We start from the raw sequence: 18385 nt of genomic DNA, 5'->3' as shown, positions 1-18385 counted from the left end.
GCCAGCAGCCCCCTGCCCTTGGCATTGCCTGCCCCACAAGCCCCCTGGGCGGTGGCTGGGAGTGTGCGTGTATCATTGTGTACGTGGGTGAGGGGTGTGTGTGTGTGTGACTCCCACAGGCTCCTCTCCCCGCCCACACACCCCAGAGACAGAGCCCCGAGGCTCAGGCGATTTTTACAGACATTTATTTATTGTGCTCCAGTGAAATTACAAAACAAGTGCTCGCGTCACAAACGCCGCGGTCGCCGTCCCAGCCGTGTCGATCCGAACCTAACCGCGAGTGTCCACTGCGTCTCAGCATGGGCCAGGGAGGGGAGTTGGGGTGTCCCTGCCTCTCCCGCCCCCACTCCACCCCGGGCAGGCGCAAGAGGGAGAGGGGGCTTTCAGCTTCTGGTCCTGGTGGCACCCCTGGGGGAGGCAGGCGGGGAGGCATGCATGCCAGCTTCGGGTCAAGCTTGGCAGCCTTCCCCTCCCCTCCCGGACTGGTCAGCTTTCTCCCCCACCCCCACCCCGCAGCCTGCTTCTCTTCAAACTCTTAACCCTGTAGGCTGGTGCCAAGGCAGGGATGGGAGGGAGGGGGTGAGTGGGTCAGGGCTGTGTGCAGGGAGAGGGGCTGGCAGGGCCGCTGGCAGCAGGTGGCCTGGGAAGAGGTAGGGCTGGAGGGGGGCGCCCCTAGGCCGAGTTGTAGTAATTGTGCGGGTGGTGGTTGTGGGCGGGCTCCAGCTCCGGGTACTCGGGCGTGAGGCAGTACTTGGGGTCGTAGACCTGGCGAGGCAGCCCGTAGACCGTCATGCCACGCTGTGACGCGCCCTTGTTGCTGCCCATCTGCAGACTCACGTTGAGGGTGTCGCAATGCTCCATGCCCAGCGACGGCTCGAAGATCTGCCGCTTGGTGCCAGGGGCGGTCATGCCGGCCTGCCGGAGGACACAGCGGCTGTGGCTCGGCCACGCGGCAGGTGGAGGAGGGTGGGGGCGGAGGGAGGGCGGCAGGAAGTGGGGGTCCCTGCCGGCCAGGACTCATACCCTCACCCACCTGGCTGGCTCCCTTGTTTGTGCCCATCTGCAGGCTGATGGTGGCCTGGTCCAGGGGCTGGTCTGTGCCCAGTTTGGGGTCGTAGAGATGGCGCCGGGTACCGTAGGCCGTCATACCCTGCTGGCTGGCAAACTTGTTGGTGCCCATCTAGGAAGCCAGGAAGTGATGTCATAACCGTGAGGTCACGAGGCACACCTGAGCTGGGCACCCGCCGCCTGTATGCTAATTTCGTTAGAGAAGCAGAGGAAGAACTCTTCCCCGTCTGCTAGCACGTCTCCCCGTCCCCACTCCTCCCGTCCCCCACATTCCGTCCCCCCACTCCTCCTGTGCCCCCACTCCTCCCGACCCCCACTCCTCCTGTGCCCCACTCCTCCTGTGCCCCCACTCCTCCCGTCCCCCACTCCTCCTGACCCCCACTCCTCCCGACCCCCACTCCTCCCGTCCCCCACTCCCGACCCCACTCCTCCTGTGCCCCACTCCTCCTGTGCCCCCACTCCTCCCGTCCCCCACTCCTCCTGACCCCCACTCCTCCCGACCCCCACTCCTCCCGTCCCCCACTCCTCCCGACCCCCACTCCTCCTGTGCCCCACTCCTCCTGTGCCCCCACTCCTCCCGTCCCCCACTCCTCCCGACCCCCACTCCTCCCGTCCCCCACTCCTCCTGTGCCCCACTCCTCCCGACCCCCACTCCTCCCGTCCCCCACTCCTCCCGACCCCCACTCCTCCCGTCCCCCACTCCTCCCGTCCCCCACTCCTCCCGTCCCGCACTCCTCCCGTCCCCCATTCCTCCCGACCCCCACTCCTCCCGACCCCCACTCTTCCCGTCCCCCACTCCTCCCGTCCCCCACTCCTCCCGTCCCCCACTCCTCCCGTCCCCCACTCCTCCTGTCCCCCACTCCTCCCGTCCCCCACTCCTCCCGTCCCCCACTCCTCCCAACCCCCACTCCTCCTGTGCCCCACTCCTCCCGACCCCCACTCCTCCCGTCCCCCACTCCTCCTGTCCCCCACTCCTCCCGTCCCCCACTCCTCCCGTCCCCCACTCCTCCCAACCCCCACTCCTCCTGTGCCCCACTCCTCCTGTGCCCCCACTCCTCCCGTCCCCCACTCCTCCCGTCCCCCACTCCTCCCGTCCCCCACTCCTCCCGACCCCCACATTCCGTCCCCCCACTCCTCCCGTCTGCAACAGAGGCCAACGTTGTGGGGCTGCATGCTAAGCTGCCACCAGTCGCAAATCCCAGCTGCTCCTCTTCTGATCCGCCTCCCTGCTCATGCGCCCGGGAGGCAGACAGGAGGAAACTGACCCAAGCACTCGGCCCCGCCACCCCCGTGGGAGACCCCAGTGGAGTTCCAGGCTCCTGGCCTCAGGCTGGGTGGCCATTTAGGGGAGTCAGCCAGCCCCCGTGAGAGCCCTGTCACTGGATCACTTCCTCTCTGTGGCCCGTCTACCTGGGGTACAGGGCCTCCAGTGCCTTAGCCTCCTGCTGCCTGCCAGGCTTTCCATGAACAGGGAGCTGGGATGAGGAGAAGGCAGGGGCCTTGAACCCAGACCCTCCAGGGTGGGACGACAGCATCCCCCAAGAGGCGTCTTGGTGGCCCGAAGTCACATATCCCGCACCACCCTCCCTCCCAGGTCCTCCTGGCCCCGCTCGCCCTAGCAGCAGGAGCCGGGGCGGCTGTACCTGCAGCCCGATGATGTTCCGTCCTTCCCGCAGCTTCTCCGGCTCAAACTTGCGCTCCTGCTTCTCGGCGTACTTGACCCCCACGTTCACATTGTTGCCTTTCGTCTTGGCCTGGGCCAGGTGTGTAGATGTGAGGACAGGGAGCAGACAGGGATCCTTGGCTGTGTCCCCACACCTCCCCCGCTCCGTGCCACCCCGTGTGCCCGCATCCCCGCCCCAGGGACGCTCACCATGCTGGCCAGCGCCAGGAGCGTGGATTGCACCTGCGTGTGGTTGGTGTTCTCAAACAAGTCGTTGGCCTCAAAGATGTCATGGGGCTTCACCCCGTACTTGGTGACGGCCTTGATGAAGTTGCCAATGTTTTCCAGCTGTGGGCGGGCAGAGCAGGGGTGGTCAGTGGGGGCCAGGGGGCAGAGCAGGGGTGGTCAGAGGGCTTGGGATGCGGGAGGGGCAGAGCAGGGGTGGTCAGTGGGGGCCAGGGGGCAGAGCAGGGGTGGTCAGCGGGGGCCAGGGGGCGCAGAGCAGGGGTGGTCAGCGGGGGCCAGGGGGGCAGAGCAGGGGTGGTCAGCGGGGGCCAGGGGGCAGAGCAGGGGTGGTCAGCGGGGGCCGGGGGGCAGAGCAGGGGTGGTCAGTGGGGCCCGGGGGGCAGAGCAGGGGTGGTCAGCGGGGTCCAGGGGGCGCAGAGCAGGGGTGGTCAGCGGGGGGCCGGGGGGGCAGAGCAGGGGTGGTCAGCGGGGGCCAGGGGGCAGAGCAGGGGTGGTCAGCGGGGTCCAGGGGGCGCAGAGCAGGGGTGGTCAGCGGGGGGCCGGGGGGGCAGAGCAGGGGTGGTCAGAGGGCGGCCAGGGGGCAGAGCAGGGGTGGTCAGCGGGGTCCAGGGCGCAGAGCAGGGCTGGTCAGCGGGCTTGGGATGCAGGAGGGGCAGAGCAGGGGTGGTCAGCGGGCTTGGGATGCGGGCGGGGCAGAGCAGGGGTGGTCAGTGGGGGCCGGGGGGCAGAGCAGGGGTGGTCAGCGGGGGCCAGGGTGGGCTTGGGATGCAGCAGGGGTGGGAGCGGCAGAAACTCACCTGGTGCCAGTTCTGCGTAGACTCATTCACTTTCTTCACAGAGCCCGGCTGGAGCTTATTAATGAACCTGCGGGGAGGGGCGAGGAAGAGGCGGTGGGCCACCCACCCGGTGCCACCAGGCACTCAGCCATGGCAGGACGGGGACATGAGATCAGAGTCCCCTTGGGCCCCGCACGGTGGCTCAGTGGCTGAGTGCCAGCCTTGCAAGCGCCAGGATTCCACAGGGGCTCTGGTTCACATCCCAGCTGCTCCCTGCCTCTGGAGGACGGCCCACAGCCTTGGGAACCTGCACTCATGTGGGAGACCCAGCTGGAAGAGGCTCCTGGCTCCTGGCTCCTGGCTTCAGATCAGCTCAGCTCCGGCCATTGTGGCCACTTGGGGAGTGAACCAGCAGATGGACGATCTTGCTGTCTCCTTCTCTCTATATTTGATTTTCTAAGAATTGGGGTCAAAGAAAAAAGGTTGAAGTCCTGTGAGTGTCCTTAACTGTGGTGTGTCTTGAGGACACAGCAGGGCACCGCCCAGGGCCTCTTGTCCACCACTGCTGAGTTCCCGCGTGTCCGGGACACCTCCCTGCGGAGTCCTCCACATGTCTCAGGTTGGGGTGGCCGGGGCGGGCGTTAGGTACCGCTCTGGGGCAGCCACACCCCGTGTCACAGTGTCTTCTGCCTGGCTCCCACCCCTGGCCATCGTGGGTGTCTGGGGGACATCTCTGGTCTCATTCTCTGAAATAGACAGACCCCGTGTGGACCCCCTGGCTCTCCCGCTCCTCCCTCCATCCTCATAACAGCGGCCCAGCACACAACGCCCCCGGCCCGGAGCCCTGCCGCCTGCCCTGCAGGAGCCTCTGTCAGGGAGGCCAGGGGCTGAGCCCCTGGTCCCCGCTCCAGGCCAAACTGGGGGGGGCTGTGCTCCTGGCCCTGCCTTCTCTTCCATCTTCCTGGGCCCACCGCGCAGGCCCTGGGGCGGCCCAGGCAGTTCCTGGCACCTCTCCCTCCCTCCCCAGCCCCCGTCCCCACTTGAGTGCCCGGTGACCACTCGGCCTCTCCCACCAGGGCGGGAGCTCCCGTGGAGCAGGCACACAGCGGCTGCTGCGTCACGCGTACGGCACGGACAGACATGCTACATCCTCGGGCTGACACCCAGTGCGTCCTCCTCATTGTCCTCCCCGTGAGCCAGGATGAACCAAAATAGCCACCACCTGCCCTCCACGGGCTTTGTGAGGGCGCGTTCCAGCCCTCACGGTCACCCCCGCGCTGGCCTGGCTCCGGGCCCTGCCCAGCGGGACCCACGGCGGGCCAGGGGGCCTGCCCAGCACCTACACCTCCTTTAACCACGTGCCAGGTCCCGAAGCCACGTCTCCGGTTATCGCCAGGCCGGGGAAGAGGTGTCCGAGCCTTAGCTGGTCATTCGGGGGGCGCTGACAGATGGGCCCCCTGCAGAACACACCGGCTACAAGTCTGGAGCTGTGCTTGGGGGCGGGGACTGCAGCACAATGGCTCAACTGGCTAACCCTCCCCCATCGAGTGCCAGCATCCTATAAGAGCACTGGTTCATATCCCGGCTGCTCCACTTCCCACCCAGCTCCCTGCCTGTGGCCTGGGAAAGCAGTGGAGGACGGCCCAGAGCCTTGGGACCCTGTGGGAGACCCGGGAGAGGCTCCTGGCTTCCTGGATCGGCACAGCCCTGGCTGTTGTGGTCACTTGAGGAGTGAACCAGTGGATGGAAGATGTTTCTAAGTCTGGAAGGCGTTCTGGGCAGTGTGTGTTTTGGCTGGAGGAGGGCCTCAGTCTGCCTTGTCTGTCAAGTGGGCATGATGATTATGTGTTTCTGCTTCTCTTCCAAAAAAACTTTGCGCAGGGAGGTGTCAGCCGGCGCCCCACCAAAACGCTGGCTCCGCGTGCGTACGCAGACGCGGAGGTAAAGCTGGGTGCCGCGGCGGGGGCGCGCGGCGCAAGGCGGGGTCCCCCCACTCACTCGCACAGGATGATGCCGTCCTTGAGCCCGTCCATGAAGTTGTTCCCGATGCGGCGCCCCGTCACGCCCTCGATCCACTCTCTCAGCTCTTGCTCTCGTCGGTGGTCGTACTTCTGGGCCAGCTGCGGGGGAGCGGGGGACGGGCCCGCCATGTCAGGCAGTGCGCCCTGGCGGCTCCTCTCGCTGTGCATTTAGAGCCTCCCTCGCAGGCTCCACCGCTTTCCTTGCCCAACTAAGGCCTTGCTGCCCCTGGCACATCCGCCCGTGGAGGGAGGGGGGCCGGGTGGGCTGGGGTGACACCTGCCCGGGGGGCCATTCCCAACATTCTGAGGTTTGGCACAGTGGGGGGGAGGAGAGAGGGAGGAAGGGGGTGGGGGGAAGATTGAATTCTCAGAACTGGGAGGGGGTGGCGCCTGGCCTCCTGGTCCCCCCTGCAGGCCAAACTTGGGGCTTCACTTTTCCTGGCCCTGCCTTCTTCCACTCCCCCCTGCTGATGTGCAGGGGTGAAGGGAAGGGGGCGGGAGAAGCCGGAGTGGGAGGAGACTGGTCTGGGTTAGGTCTCCGTGGCCTGGTGGCGGAGGGAGCACCCTTTGGCCTTTGACTCTTGACCCCATGGACATCCGTTCCCAACCTCTGCTGTCTGTCTGTCTTTCCTGGTTCCCCGGGCTGCGGACCCCAGCTTCTCTAAGGTGACTCTGTCGCACTCTACTCCCAGGGAGGTGATGGTGCGGGGGCAGGTCTGACCGCCTGCCCGTGCCTCTCCATCCCTGCCCCTCTATGGGCTCCTGTATCCCAGTGTGCTCCCCGCCCACCCCTGCCTGCCTGGACCCCCTGTCTGGCCCCAGCCCCCCACCCCTGTGCGGGGGAGGGGGAACCCAGCTGTCCATTCTCCTGTGGCCCCCCCACACCTGGCCCCGGCCCTGCCGCCCCCCTCCCCACCAGTCCAGCTTTATAAAGCAAACCGGCCCTTATATAGCCTGGCCCGGGCTTCCCTGAAGCCGCCTTATATGGCGTGGCGGCGGCGGCAGGAGCAGCAGCGGCCGCTGCACTGCCCGCCACTCCCGGGGCCAGTGCTGGGGGGGGAAGGGGGTGACGTTGGATCTGCCTCCAGAGCATCCACCCCCTCCCCCAGCGATTCACGCCCCCTCCTTCCGCCAGCAGCACCCAGGTACCAATCCCAGGTCGCCCGGCGTGCTGGAGAGAAGTGACCCTAAACCTCGATGTACCTTTGTGTGAAATGGAGCTGGGCTCTGCCCCTGCTGGCCTGGGCAGCGGGCTGGGGAGACGGTGTGGTGGGGAATCGCCAGGTCGCCCTCCCGCAGAAGCTGACCCCCCACTCTCTGCGGGGTGTATCCTGGGGCTCCCCTTTTTTGCCTTTCTTTGGATGCTAATCTCCTTGACTCCTCCCCCCTCCCGACCCCCCCCACCCTCTCAGGTGTGAAATGGTTCCCAGTTGAGGGCCCTCTGAGCCCCTCTCCCCTCAGGGTGAGCCCCCAGTCTGGGAGCCCCGCCTCGCTCCTCCTAGCCTTGCTCAGTCAGGAGGCTTGGGGGAAAGCTGCCCTGTTCCCAGCAGGGACATACAGCGATTAAACACCAGTGTGGGGTGGAGGGGTGGGGATGGTCTTCAAACTGAACCACCGGCTGCCTCTGTTTAGGGGTGTCTCGCGGGCCCCCACCTTCTGCTCCCCCCATAGTAGGACAGTGGACTCTGCAGGTGCTGCAAAGGAGTAGCCCGACCCCAATCCTCTGCCCCGTCGCCTCTCAGTCAGTTGCTCGGGATGGGACAGGCAGAGAGCTTCCGAAGCGGGGGAGACACCACGCGAGCCAAGCCCAGGAGGTTGCCCCCGGCCCTACCTTGTTCTTGACCTCGGCCGACAGCCCGTAGGCGGGTCCCCGGTTGAAGTGACTGGAGGACATGCCGGCAGGCGGGCGGTGGGCACGGCACGGATGCGGAGTTGACGCAGTGGCGGCAGAGGGTCCTTCTGCACGCTCTTCCCCTCCTGGCAGGTTTTTGAAGCTCCGGAGGCGGCCCGGGTCTCTTCCAGGGCCGTCCCATTGGCCGCGGGGGCTGCCAAGGGGGCGGGGCAGGGCGCCCCCCCTCGTGATGTCAAGGGCTTGGTATTGGGAGCCCAGTATGTCATTGTTTCCATTTTGGAGGGATGAGGTGGGGAGGGGTGTGTGAAGGGGAGGTGCAGTGAGTGCGGGACCCCCTTCTCACTGTCCCTGGCATGTGTATGGGGGGCGGCGGGCCTCCAAGTCTGTGTCTGGGGTCTCCTAGGAGCCTTGAGGCGGCACTGCTGCGTGACCCATGCCAGTTTAGCAGATGCCAGCGGGGGCTGCGTTTCAGAGCCGGACCGGCTCCCTTGGGCAAGTGACATGGGCTGGTGGGGGTGGTATCGTGCAGCACGGGAATTGGGGTGCCTTGGTGTGCCCACGTCTGCAGCACATTCCATCTCTCCCAGTTCCTCAGAGCTGAGCTCTCCTAATTGTCCCCACACGCCCCAGCAGGCTCCGGGCCAGGGGTGTCCCCCAAGTGGCTCGGACGCAGCCAGGTTGTTCCCAAATGGCCAGGCCTGGCCAGATGGCATCCTGGGCCACGAAGGCAGATGTTCCAGTGAGGCCACGCCGGTGACACATGGCTGACGGACCACGTGAGGCCACGCTGGTGACACCCGACTGACAGGCCAGCAAGCTGCCACCCACACCAGTAACTGACGCTCATGCTGTCGGCTGGCTTCATGCTAAGTCCATGGCTCAGATATGCCAAGATGACAACGGCCCTTATTAGCCAACCTGCTCTTAAATATGACACTTACTGGGCCTGGTGTGATAGCCTAGTGGCTAAAATCCTTACCTTGTATGAGCTGGCACCCCATATGGGCCCCAGTTGTAATCCTGATGGCCCCATTTCCATTCCAGCTCCCTGCCTGTGGCCTGGGAAAGCAGTGGAGGACGGCCCACAGCCTGGGGACCCTGCACCCGTGTGGGAGACCCGGAAGAAGCCCCTGGCTCCTGGCTTAAGATCGGCTCAGCTCCGGCCGTTGCGGCCACTTAGAGAGTGAACCAGTGGACGGAAGATCTTCTCTCTTTGTCTCCTCCTTAGACGTCTGCCTTTCTAATAAGAATAAAAAAATTTTTTAAATATTTATTTATTTTAAAGATTTATTTGTTTTTACTACAAAGTCAGATATACAGAGGAGAGATCTTCTGTCCGATGATTCACTCCCAGGTGAGCGCAACGGTCGGTGCTGTGCCGATCTGCAGCCAGGAACCAGGAGCCTCCTCCAGGTCTCCCACGCGGGTGCAGGGTCCCAGGGATTTGGGCCATCCTCAAATGTTTTCCCAGGCCACAGGCAGGGAGCTGGATACGAACTGGTATCCATGTACATGCCTGGCGAGGACTTCAGCCACTAGGCTAGGGGGACGGGCCCGTAAATATTCTTAAAAAAAAAATAGTGTACAGCACAAGAGCACAGTGGTTAAAGTCCTCGCCTTGCTCGCGCTGGGATCCCATATGGGCGCCGGTTCTAATCCCGGCGGCTCCGCTTCCCATCCAGCTCCGCGTTTGAGAAGCCCTAGGCAGGCAGGGCCAGTGTGCTTAGGACGGTGGCTCCTGTAAGACCCTGTAGGATACTCAGAGGAGCCCCTGAGTCTGTTAACTCACGCTTCCCAACAGCCCCAGGAGGCCTGGAGTTCCTAACGCGAACCCCAAAGCGGTGAAAACGGAGTGTGCAGGAGTCGGGATTCGAACCTCTCACGGATGGAGATGGGTCAGCGTCGCTGGTGGCGGTGGGCGGGGCTCGGCGGGGGCGGGGCGTGGCTCGCGCTGGTGGGCGGGGCTCGCGGCGTGTCTGGGCGGCCGTGGGCGGGGCCCGCCCGGCCAGGGGCGGGGCTTGGCGGCGCGGGGCGGCGGTGACGTCAGCGCTGACTCACCGGGCCGGCGCGGTCCAGGACGGCCAGGCGCTTGGCCATTTATAGCCTGGGCGCCGACTCTGAAGTCACGGCCAAGGCACGACGGGGGCGGGCTGGGGAGCCCTGGGCTCGTGCCCGGACGGGGCAGCCCGGCGTCCCCCGGGGTCGGGGGGCTCCTGGGGGAACCCAAGCCAGGATGCGGGGTGCACAGCTCGGCGGGGACCCCTTCCTGAATCCTGACCTTGGAGGTCCTGCAAAGTTCCCCGCACCCCAACCTGCACCCTGTGACCCCCAACCCTGCACCCTGCTCCCCCACTTCCCTAGAAATCACAGGCGGGAAGCTGGGGTCCTCAAAGCCTTGTTTTGGAGTGCTGGCTTCACTTGGCATCAACCACGTCAGTTTCGGGGTGAAAAGCCTCTAGGCTTTTTTTCCCCCCCCTCCAAATAGTTTATACAGAGAAGGAGAGACAGAATTTTTCATCTGCTGGTTCATTCCCCAGGTGGCCAGGGCTAAGCTGCTTCGAGTCCAGGAGCCAGGAGTTTCTTCTGGGTCTCCCGTGTGGGTGCAGGGTCCCAGACCCTTGGGTCACCCTCTGCTACTTCCCCAAGCACTCTGCAAGGAACTGGAGCAGCCAGGGCTCGATCGATCTGCTGTTCATATGGGATGCTTGGCACAGTGCCCTTCCACCTCCCCTTTATGTTAAAAGGTTGACTGGCGGCCCTGACTCGGTAGCCTCATGGTTGAGGTCCTTGCCTTGCCCATGTCCCGGCTGCTCCACTTCCCACCCAGCTCCCTGCCTGTGGCCTGGGAAAGCAGTGGAGGACGGCCCAAAGCCTTGGGACCCTGCACCCGCGTGGGAGACCCGGGAGAGGCTCCTGGCTCCTGGCTTCGGATTGACTCAGCACTGGGCGATGCAGCCGCTTGGGGAGTGAATCATTGGGTGGAAGATCTTCCTCTCTGTATCTCCTCTCTATAAACCTGCCTTTCCAAGAAAAATGATTTTTCTTTTAGTTGATTTACTTATTTTCAGAATAGAAGGGCATACAGAAAGGAAGAAGGGAGATGAGGTATTGGGGCCTCCCCCGCATGCTCTGCTGCCCCGGGACACTGGGTCACAGCGAGAGGAGCTGGGACGGGCTGGCAGACGCTTCACAGGAGTTCCCGGTAGCAGCCCCAGCCATGGAGCGTCATCCTCCGTGCTCCCTGAGGGATGAGCTGGGCTCAGGCGGGTGGCGTCTGGGAACAATCAGCGCCTTTGCCCAGAGCCGCTGAGTCGATGTTCCCAAAATGGGATGCGTCTCATTAAGCTGCCTGCCGCTGGCATTCCCGGAAAGGAATATACTAACACTCCCAACCAGCAGGTGCGCCTGGGAGCATCCTCCCCTGGCACGCGTGGGACGTCATGATGACTCAGCCAGGGCACAGGAAAGCCACAGCTATTTCGAGGGGGAGACATCAACATCCCCTGCGGTCCAGCGGGTGTGTGCCGGACCCGCCAGGCAGAGGGCGGGAGTGAGCACACGCCTGCCCCTGCACCTGCTGGACATGCAGGAGCGGGAGGCTCCTGGACCAGCATCTGATTGGCTGACGCTGCTCTCAGCTCCGTTAGTCACGGGAGCTGACTCCGCCATGCACCCTGCTGGCCTGTGGCTTACAGACTGAAGAAACGCCTCAGCCAGGGGCCATGACTCCAACTGGCTCAATCCTCCACCTCTACCTGCCCGGATCCCATATGGGCGCCGGTTCGTGTTCTGCCTGCCCCACTTCCCATCCAGCTCCCTGCCTGTGGCCTGGGAAAGCAGTGGAGGACGGCCCAAAGCCTTGGGACCCTGTGGGAGACCCGGGAGAGACTCCTGGCTTCTGATCAGCTCAACTCTGACCTTGAGGCCCCTCGGGGAGTGAATCATCAGACGGAGGATCTTCCTCTCTGTATATCCGCCTTTCAATAAAAATAAAATAAATCCTAAAAAAAAATACAATTAAAAAAAAGTCGTGTTCTTCCTTCCTGCTTTTTCTATAATGCACCTGAGCATTGCAGGTGAGGAAAGCAAGGCGCCCCTAATTGGCGTCGCAGGTTTACAAGCCCCAGGGTCCCGTGCCACAGACAGCCTGTCCACCTTCGCTCCTTGGCCACCCTACACGGCCTGTCCACCTCTCCCCGACCACCCTACGCGGCCTGCCCACCTCTCCCCGGCTACCCTACACGGCCTGCCCACCTTCCCTACACGGCCTGCCCACCTTCCCTCCCTGGCCACCCTACAATTCCCAGGTCCCCGGGGTCGCGGCTTCACCTCCTCAGGGGGCGTGGCCGGCGCGCTGAAGGGGCGGGGCCCAGCGGGACTCGTCTTCCCTACTTGCTGCTTCTACATGGCTGGGGCGGGACCTAGCGAAACGCCCTTCCTGGATTGGCTGTCTTTCTCCAGGCCCGCCCATTTCCCCGGAAGCGGCGCGGGCCGACATGGCGGCGCCCAGTGGCGACATGGAACCGGCCTGGGTTCGATGTCCGGTCGCGTGAAGCAGGTAGGTGGAGGGTGGGCGCTGGAGGGGGCGACCTGAGCTTTGCTTGGGGGAGCTGTTCAGGATGTTCGCTTTCGTGCCCAGCCGCGCCGGAGAGCGGTTCCCCCAGGAGGTTAGGGGGGCAAGGCCAGGGCGCCGCGACCTTTCGGGGTGTCTGTGTCCGCGCGGGGTTCTGACAGGAAGAGGCAAGGGGCTCCCCGAAATGTCCACGGCGTCGGGGCCGCAGGGACCCCACGACCTGGCGGGACTCGTCGGCAGCCGGCCGGGCCTTGTGAGTCGCCTCAGCCTGTGTTCTCGAAGGTTCCCTGCCTCGGGGGGCGGAGGGGGCGAGGCCGGTTCATACTTGTAGCAATAGCGTTCCGTCCTGTTGGGTGGGAAAGAGTTGCCAGACGGAAGGGATCCTCCAGGCATGGCTTCACCCTCCTCCTGGTGGCAGGAGTGCTTGGCCGGGCCGGTGTCGGCAGGTGCGTCGGCAGGAAATGCGATTCCACGTGCACAATGCCTTCACTCACCTGACACTTTTCTTAATTTTAACATTTATTTTGATTAGAAAGTCAGACATACAGAGAGGAAGATCTTGCTTCTGATGATTCACTCCCCGAGTGGCCACAACGGCCGGAGCTGAGGGGATCCGAAGCCAGGAGCCAGGAGCTTCTTCGGCGTCTCCCCCGCGGTGCAGGGTCCCAAGGCTCTGGGCCGTCCAGGGCAGGGGGCGGACCTGGCTGGACAGCCTGCAGCAGCTGCCCGCATGAGTGTGGGCTGGCTAGTGGGGTTGTTGGGTCTGAGCTGGGCTGCAGCACCCACCAGACCAGTCTGCTGCCCATACTGGCATACACAGGATTAGGCTTTCGGGGCTCACTCCTGCCAGGCTACGGTTACCGTACAGGGGACGAGACAGCCAGTCCTGGAGGCCCGCAGAGGACTGCAGGACCACGGAGGGCAGGACAACGTGCACAGCTCTGCCGGACAAGCTTTGCCGGCGAGGATCTGTGTGAGCAGAGACGCCGAGGTGGACCGCGTCAGCCCACGGGCCTGGCAGTTCCTCTGGCCTGCAGCAGCTAAATCGGCAGCACTGCAGAACAAGAGCACGTGAGCAGGACCGTCGGGACAGGCTCCTGGGGTCCCCGGCATGACACCGGGCGGCCGTGTGCCCTCCCCGACACTGGCGCTGTTGGGCCCCTGGGAGCGGCCCTGCCCCGCTCCCCGCTTCCCCCAGGGAAGAAGAGACTGGAGGCAGTTGTCGCATCCACTTTCGCCCATTCCTCCACTGTCTCTACTTGGTGTTCCTCTTGGGCGTGCATCCCTCTCAACATCATCAAAAATAAAATGTATTTTTAAAAAATGGAGCACCAGGGACATGCACTAGCCACCCGTATGGGATGCCAGCTGCATAGGCGGTAGCTTAATGCGCTGTGCCACAACACCAAACCCTAAATGAACTCTTCACTAAAAAACATACCCAGCGTTTTAGATGACCGTCGGAGCTCCTAAGGCACCGTGCGGGGTCCCATACGGGCGCCGGTTCTAATCCTGGTGGCCCGCTTCGCACCCAGCTCCCTGCCTGTAGCCCGGGAAAGCAGTGGGGGACGGCCCAAGGCCCTGAGCCCCCGCACGCACGTGGGAAACGCGCAAGAAGCTCCTGGCTCCTGGCTCTTCCCAGCTCTGGCTGCCTGGGAGTGATCATGTGGAAGCTCTCTCTGTAACCTCGCCTTTCCGATGAATAACTCTAAAACACGAGACAGAACGTGCCCTTTGTGTGCGGCTGTGCCCGCCAGGCTGACGCAGTCCCCGCTGTCTCTTGGGCAGGTCGCGTGACCCACGGCGCTATGAGCTGGGCCCAGGCCATGCTGCTGGCCCGTGGCCTCGCCAGGGGCTGGGCCGGCCTCCGCGGGGTCCCCCTCTCCCAGGTAAGCGGAAGGGAGCCGCGAGAGGATGCTGGGGACCTGCGGCTCTTGGAGCCCAACACTGCACTCCTCTGGCTGCGTACGGCTCTGCGTCCGTGCTCATGGCCACGAGTGTCACCACTTCCTCGCCCCCCACTGCCGCGGGCTCCCCGGGAACCAGTGTTATTTGGCCATTTGGGGTGACGGTATCCATGGTGCATGGCCCAGGCCAACGTTACCATGATTGCTGTCCCACGTGCCTCCCAACATGCCATGTCCTTCCACACATCCATACTGGGATGCCACAGAGGCCTTCGGGGTGCCGGCGGAAGCCACCGCTCCCCGTCACCCACACCCCCATCTTCCTCCCTCAGCTCCACTGCAGTGCAGCCTCCCACAGCGCGGAGCTGTCGGTGGCCCCCGGGCCGCCGGAGGACAAGCACTCTGAGCGCAGACCCCTCCGGGTCCCGACGCCCCACGAGGAGCTCTTCCGGCAGCAGCAGGGGCCCGGCGGAGGCGAGCGGGACAAAGCGAGCTTCGTGCGCGCCGTGCAGGGCTTCGGCCGCCACAACGTGCGCAAGCGTGGCCACGTGGACTTCATCTACCTGGCCCTGCGCAAGATGCGCGATTACGGCGTGCAGCGCGACCTGGCCGCCTACAACCTGCTGCTCGACGTGTTCCCCAAGGAGGTCTTCCGGCCGCGCAACATCTTCCAGCGCCTCTTCGCGCACTACCCGAGGCAGCAGGAGTGCGGCCTGGCGCTGCTGGAGCAGATGGAGTTCCACGGTGAGGCTGCACCCCCGCGGGCCGCTTCCCTCCCCGCGTGCCCTTCCCTGACTGGGATGTTTCTGTTCTCGGCCCGCCCGGCTGGCAGGGGTGATGCCCGACAGACAGACGGAGTTCCTGCTCATGCAGATCTTCGGGCGGGGAAGCTACCCCATGCTGAAGCTGCTCCGCATGAGGCTCTGGCTCACCCGCTTCAAACACATCAACCCCTTCCCCGTGCCGGCCGAGCTGCCCGCCGAGCCCGTGCGCCTGGCCAGGCTGGCCCTGCGGCACATGGAGCCGGACCTGAGTGCCCAGGTCACCGTGTACCAGGTAGCCAGCCACGCCCATTCCCCCCGCCGGCTGCCGCCCCGCACCGGGCCCTGTGCACCTGCCGAACTGGCGCACGCCTTGTTTTACTATTGTTAGAGAGACATCGCATTGCTCCACTCCCCAAATGCCCCCGACAGCGGCTGGAGTCCTGGAGACCTCTGTGGGGTCTCGCACGTGGGAGGAGGGGCGAGGGGCCGTCAGAGGGGCGGGGCTGGCGGATGGGGCGTTGCTTTAGTTTTTTTCCTGACACCTGTGCCGTGTGCGAGGTTGTCCCCACTTGCAAGGTGAGGACTTCAGCCACTAGGCTACCCTGCTGGGCCCAAATGTTTAATACATTTAAAAAAAATTAATTTATTTGAGGTCCCGGCATGACGGTTCAATGAGTAATCTTCCCCCTTGTAAGCACTAGGATTCCATGTGGGCGCCGGTTCAAGTCCCAGCTGCCCCACTTCCCACCCAGCTCCCTGCCTGTGGCCTGGGAAAGCAGTGGAGGACGGCCCAAAGCCTGGGGACCCTGCACCCGCGTGGGAGACTGCAGGAGGCCCCTGGCTCTTGGCTTTGGATCAGCTCAGCTCTGGCCAGTGTGGTCACTTGGAGAGTGAACCAATGAATAGAAGATCTTCCTGTCCTCTCTGTATATCTACCTTGCCAATAAAAATAAATTTTAAAATGTAAGGCTGAGAGACGGAGTTGCCGCATCTGCTGCCTGCCTCCCTAGCGCTTGTAGCAGCCAGGGCTGGGTCAGAGGGGCCTCCCACGAGGAGGCGGCTGAAGCGCTGCAGGCTGGTCCTCCGTCTCTGGTGCCAACGTCTCATGGACGCAGGTTCGAATCCCGGTTGTTCCACTTCTGGTCCCGCACCCTGCTAAGGCACCTGGGAAAGCAGCAGAGGTTGTCCCCGCGCGGGAGACCTGGAGGAAGCCGCTGGCCCGGCTCGGCTCCTGCCGTTGCAGCCGCTTGGGGAGTGAACCAGCACACTGGGGATTTGTCTGCTTCTGTTTTCTGTGTTTGCTTTTCAAAGAATTTTATCTTAAAAAAAAAAAAGTGCTGTATCTGGGACTAGAACAGCAGCCCTCTGATTTGTGATGTGGGCACCCCCGTGTCTTCACCACCACCCCTTGGCACGCTCACAGCCCCCCAGCTGGGCAGCAGGAGGCGGGTCAGCGTCCTGGACGTACCCGGGTGGCCTCATGTGCCTCCTCGCCCACGCCTCCTCACAGACTCCCTCCTCCACGGACGACTCGGCGAGTGAGGCCCAGCCCCACATCGTGGGTAAGGCGCTGTGCGTGGCGGCCCTGCCCCGGCTGCGGGGCCTGCTGGGTGGGCCAGCTCCACGGGCAAGGCCCCAGGCACACTGGCGTATATCCCCCTGCCCACCCCAGGAATACAGAGTCCCGAGCAGCAGGCCGCCCTGGCGCGCCATAACCCAGCCCGGCCCGTCTTTGTCGAGGGCCCCTTCTCACTGTGGCTGCGGGACAAGTGTGTCTACTACCACATCCTGCGAGCTGACCTGCTGCCCCCCGAGGAGAGGGTGAGGGACTCCTGCCTGGGTGTGTGTGTGGGGGGGGGTCCCTGGGGATCGAAGGTTGCTGAAGCCCCGGCCTCTGACCCTGCCCTGCCCTGCCCTGGCCTGCCCTGTCCTCTGACCCTGCCCTGTTCTCTGACCCTGCCCTGTCCTAGCTCCTGACCCTCCCTGCCCTGTCCTGGCCTGTCCTACCCTGTCCTCTGACCCTGCCCTGCCCTGGCCTGCCTTGGGAGGATGGTCTCTCTGACCCTGCCCTGGCCTGGCCCCTGACCCTCCCTGCCCTGCCCTGGCCTGGCCTGCCCTGTCCTCTGACCCTGCCCTGTCCTCTGACCCTGCCCTGTCCTAGCTCCTGACCCTCCCTGCCCTGTCCTGGCCTGTCCTACCCTGTCCTCTGACCCTGCCCTGCCCTGGCCTGCCTTGGGAGGATGGTCTCTCTGACCCTGCCCTGGCCTGGCCCCTGACCCTCCCTGCCCTGCCCTGGCCTGGCCTGCCCTGTCCTCTGACCCTGCCCTGTCCTCTGACCCTGCCCTGTCCTAGCTCCTGACCCTCCCTGCCCTGTCCTGGCCTGTCCTACCCTGTCCTCTGACCCTGCCCTGCCCTGGCCTGCCTTGGGAGGATGGTCTCTCTGACCCTGCCCTGGCCTGGCCCCTTACCCTTCCTGCCCTGCCCTGGCCTGGCCTGCCCTGTCCTCTGACCCTGCCCTGTCCTAGCTCCTGACCCTCCCTGCCCTGTCCTGGCCTGTCCTCTGACCCTGCCCTGTCCTCTGACCCTGCCCTGCCCTGCCCTGCCCTGCCCCGCCCCGCCCCGGGAGGATGGTCTCTCTGATTCTGCCCTGTCCTGCCCTGTCCTCTGACCCTGCCCTGGCCTGCCCTGTCCTCTGACCCTGCCCTGCCCCGGCCTGCCCGGGAGGACGGTCTCTCTGACCCTGCCCGGCCCCCTTCTCGGCGTAGGAAGTGGAGGAGGTCCGGGAGGAGTGGAACCTGTATTACCCGATGCAGCTGGACCTGGAGTACTCGAGGAGCGGCTGGGATGACAGCAAGTTCGACATCAGTGAAGGTTAGAGACAGGGTGGGGGTGCAGCCCCGGGGGCAGGGAAGAGGGATCCCCAGTTGCCCTTAACCGGTGGGCCCCTGGGCCCGGGGGGAACCGCCCACAGCAGCAGTCACCGCCCCTCTCTGCCCCAACAGTGGAGGAGGGCCCCGTCTTCGCTATGTGCATGGCGGGCGCCCACGACCAGGCCACCCTGGCCAAGTGGATCCAGGCTCTGCAGGAGACCAACCCAGCCCTGGCCCGGATCCCCGTGCTGTTCCGCCTGACGGGGTCCAGCGGGGAGCTGCAGCCGGACTCCACGTCGTCCTCGTTGGGCCTGGAGGAGCGCTCGCCCCCCGAGGCCCAGGACCAAGACGAGGAGGTCCTGCAGCAGCAGGGCCAGCGCTGAGTGACCCCGCGGGCTGCGAGGGGTGACGGCCAATAAACGCTTCCCGCTCGGGACCCGCCCTCCTCCTGTCTGAGTGTGGGGTCCGGGAGTCCGGGGGTCCGGGGGTCGGGGGTCCGGGGGTCCGGGGGTCCGGGGGGGCCCCGGGGGTCCGGGGTCCGGGGATCCGGGGTCCGGGGGTCGGGGGTCGGGGGTCCGGGGGTCCGGGGTCCGGGGTCCGGGGGTCGGGGGTCGGGGGTCCGGGGGTCCGGGGTCGGGGGTCCGG

At 64.8% G+C, this 18385-nt stretch overlaps 2 protein-coding genes across 3 annotated transcripts; one reads left to right on the top strand and one right to left on the bottom strand.

The window, feature by feature from the left end:
- Nucleotides 1-169: 169 nt before the first annotated feature.
- Nucleotides 170-7747, bottom strand: CNN1 (calponin 1). The gene is made up of 7 exons (XM_040986204.1): nt 7606-7747; nt 5752-5873; nt 3775-3841; nt 2942-3079; nt 2712-2822; nt 1034-1180; nt 170-915 (listed from the first exon to the last, which is right to left on the bottom strand). The coding sequence occupies exons 1-7, from the start codon at nt 7666-7668 to the stop codon at nt 673-675; spliced, it is 891 nt and encodes a 296-aa protein (XP_040842138.1). The 5' UTR covers nt 7669-7747; the 3' UTR covers nt 170-672.
- A 4361-nt stretch (nt 7748-12108) lies between these two features.
- Nucleotides 12109-18157, top strand: ECSIT (ECSIT signaling integrator). 2 transcript variants are annotated; one of them, XM_040986358.1, is made up of 8 exons: nt 12109-12184; nt 13988-14088; nt 14439-14850; nt 14939-15162; nt 16381-16432; nt 16543-16691; nt 17636-17741; nt 17873-18157. In XM_040986358.1, the coding sequence occupies exons 2-8, from the start codon at nt 14008-14010 to the stop codon at nt 18121-18123; spliced, it is 1275 nt and encodes a 424-aa protein (XP_040842292.1). In that variant the 5' UTR covers nt 12109-12184; nt 13988-14007; the 3' UTR covers nt 18124-18157. The 2 variants fall into 2 exon arrangements, with proteins under 2 accessions (XP_040842292.1, XP_040842293.1); XM_040986359.1 differs by lacking the exon at nt 12109-12184 and adding an exon at nt 12935-13270 and having other exon boundaries at nt 17873-18148.
- Nucleotides 18158-18385: the final 228 nt, after the last annotated feature.

This window comes from Ochotona curzoniae, unplaced genomic scaffold (genome assembly GCF_017591425.1).
Source record: "Ochotona curzoniae isolate NIBS_2020 unplaced genomic scaffold, NIBS_Ocur_1.0 contig_4502, whole genome shotgun sequence".
In the NCBI taxonomy this organism is placed as follows: Eukaryota; Metazoa; Chordata; class Mammalia; order Lagomorpha; family Ochotonidae; genus Ochotona; species Ochotona curzoniae.
Note: the sequence above shows the minus strand (reverse complement) of the source record. Positions and strands in the feature narration are given on the sequence as shown.

Excerpts from the sequence above, each read along its gene's own strand:
- CNN1 (XM_040986204.1), bottom strand. The coding sequence starts at position 7,668 with ATGTCCTCCAGTCACTTCAACCGGGGACCCGCCTACGGGCTGTCGGCC. Across the intron at positions 2,823-2,941 it reads TCCTGGCGCTGGCCAGCATG|GCCAAGACGAAAGGCAACAA; the intron begins GTGAGCGTCCCT and ends CACCTGGCCCAG. Across the intron at positions 916-1,033 it reads CAAACAAGGGAGCCAGCCAG|GCCGGCATGACCGCCCCTGG; the intron begins GTGGGTGAGGGT and ends GTCCTCCGGCAG.
- ECSIT (XM_040986358.1), top strand. The coding sequence starts at position 14,008 with ATGAGCTGGGCCCAGGCCATGCTGCTGGCCCGTGGCCTCGCCAGGGGC. Across the intron at positions 14,851-14,938 it reads GGAGCAGATGGAGTTCCACG|GGGTGATGCCCGACAGACAG; the intron begins GTGAGGCTGCAC and ends CCCGGCTGGCAG. Across the intron at positions 17,742-17,872 it reads CAAGTTCGACATCAGTGAAG|TGGAGGAGGGCCCCGTCTTC; the intron begins GTTAGAGACAGG and ends CTGCCCCAACAG.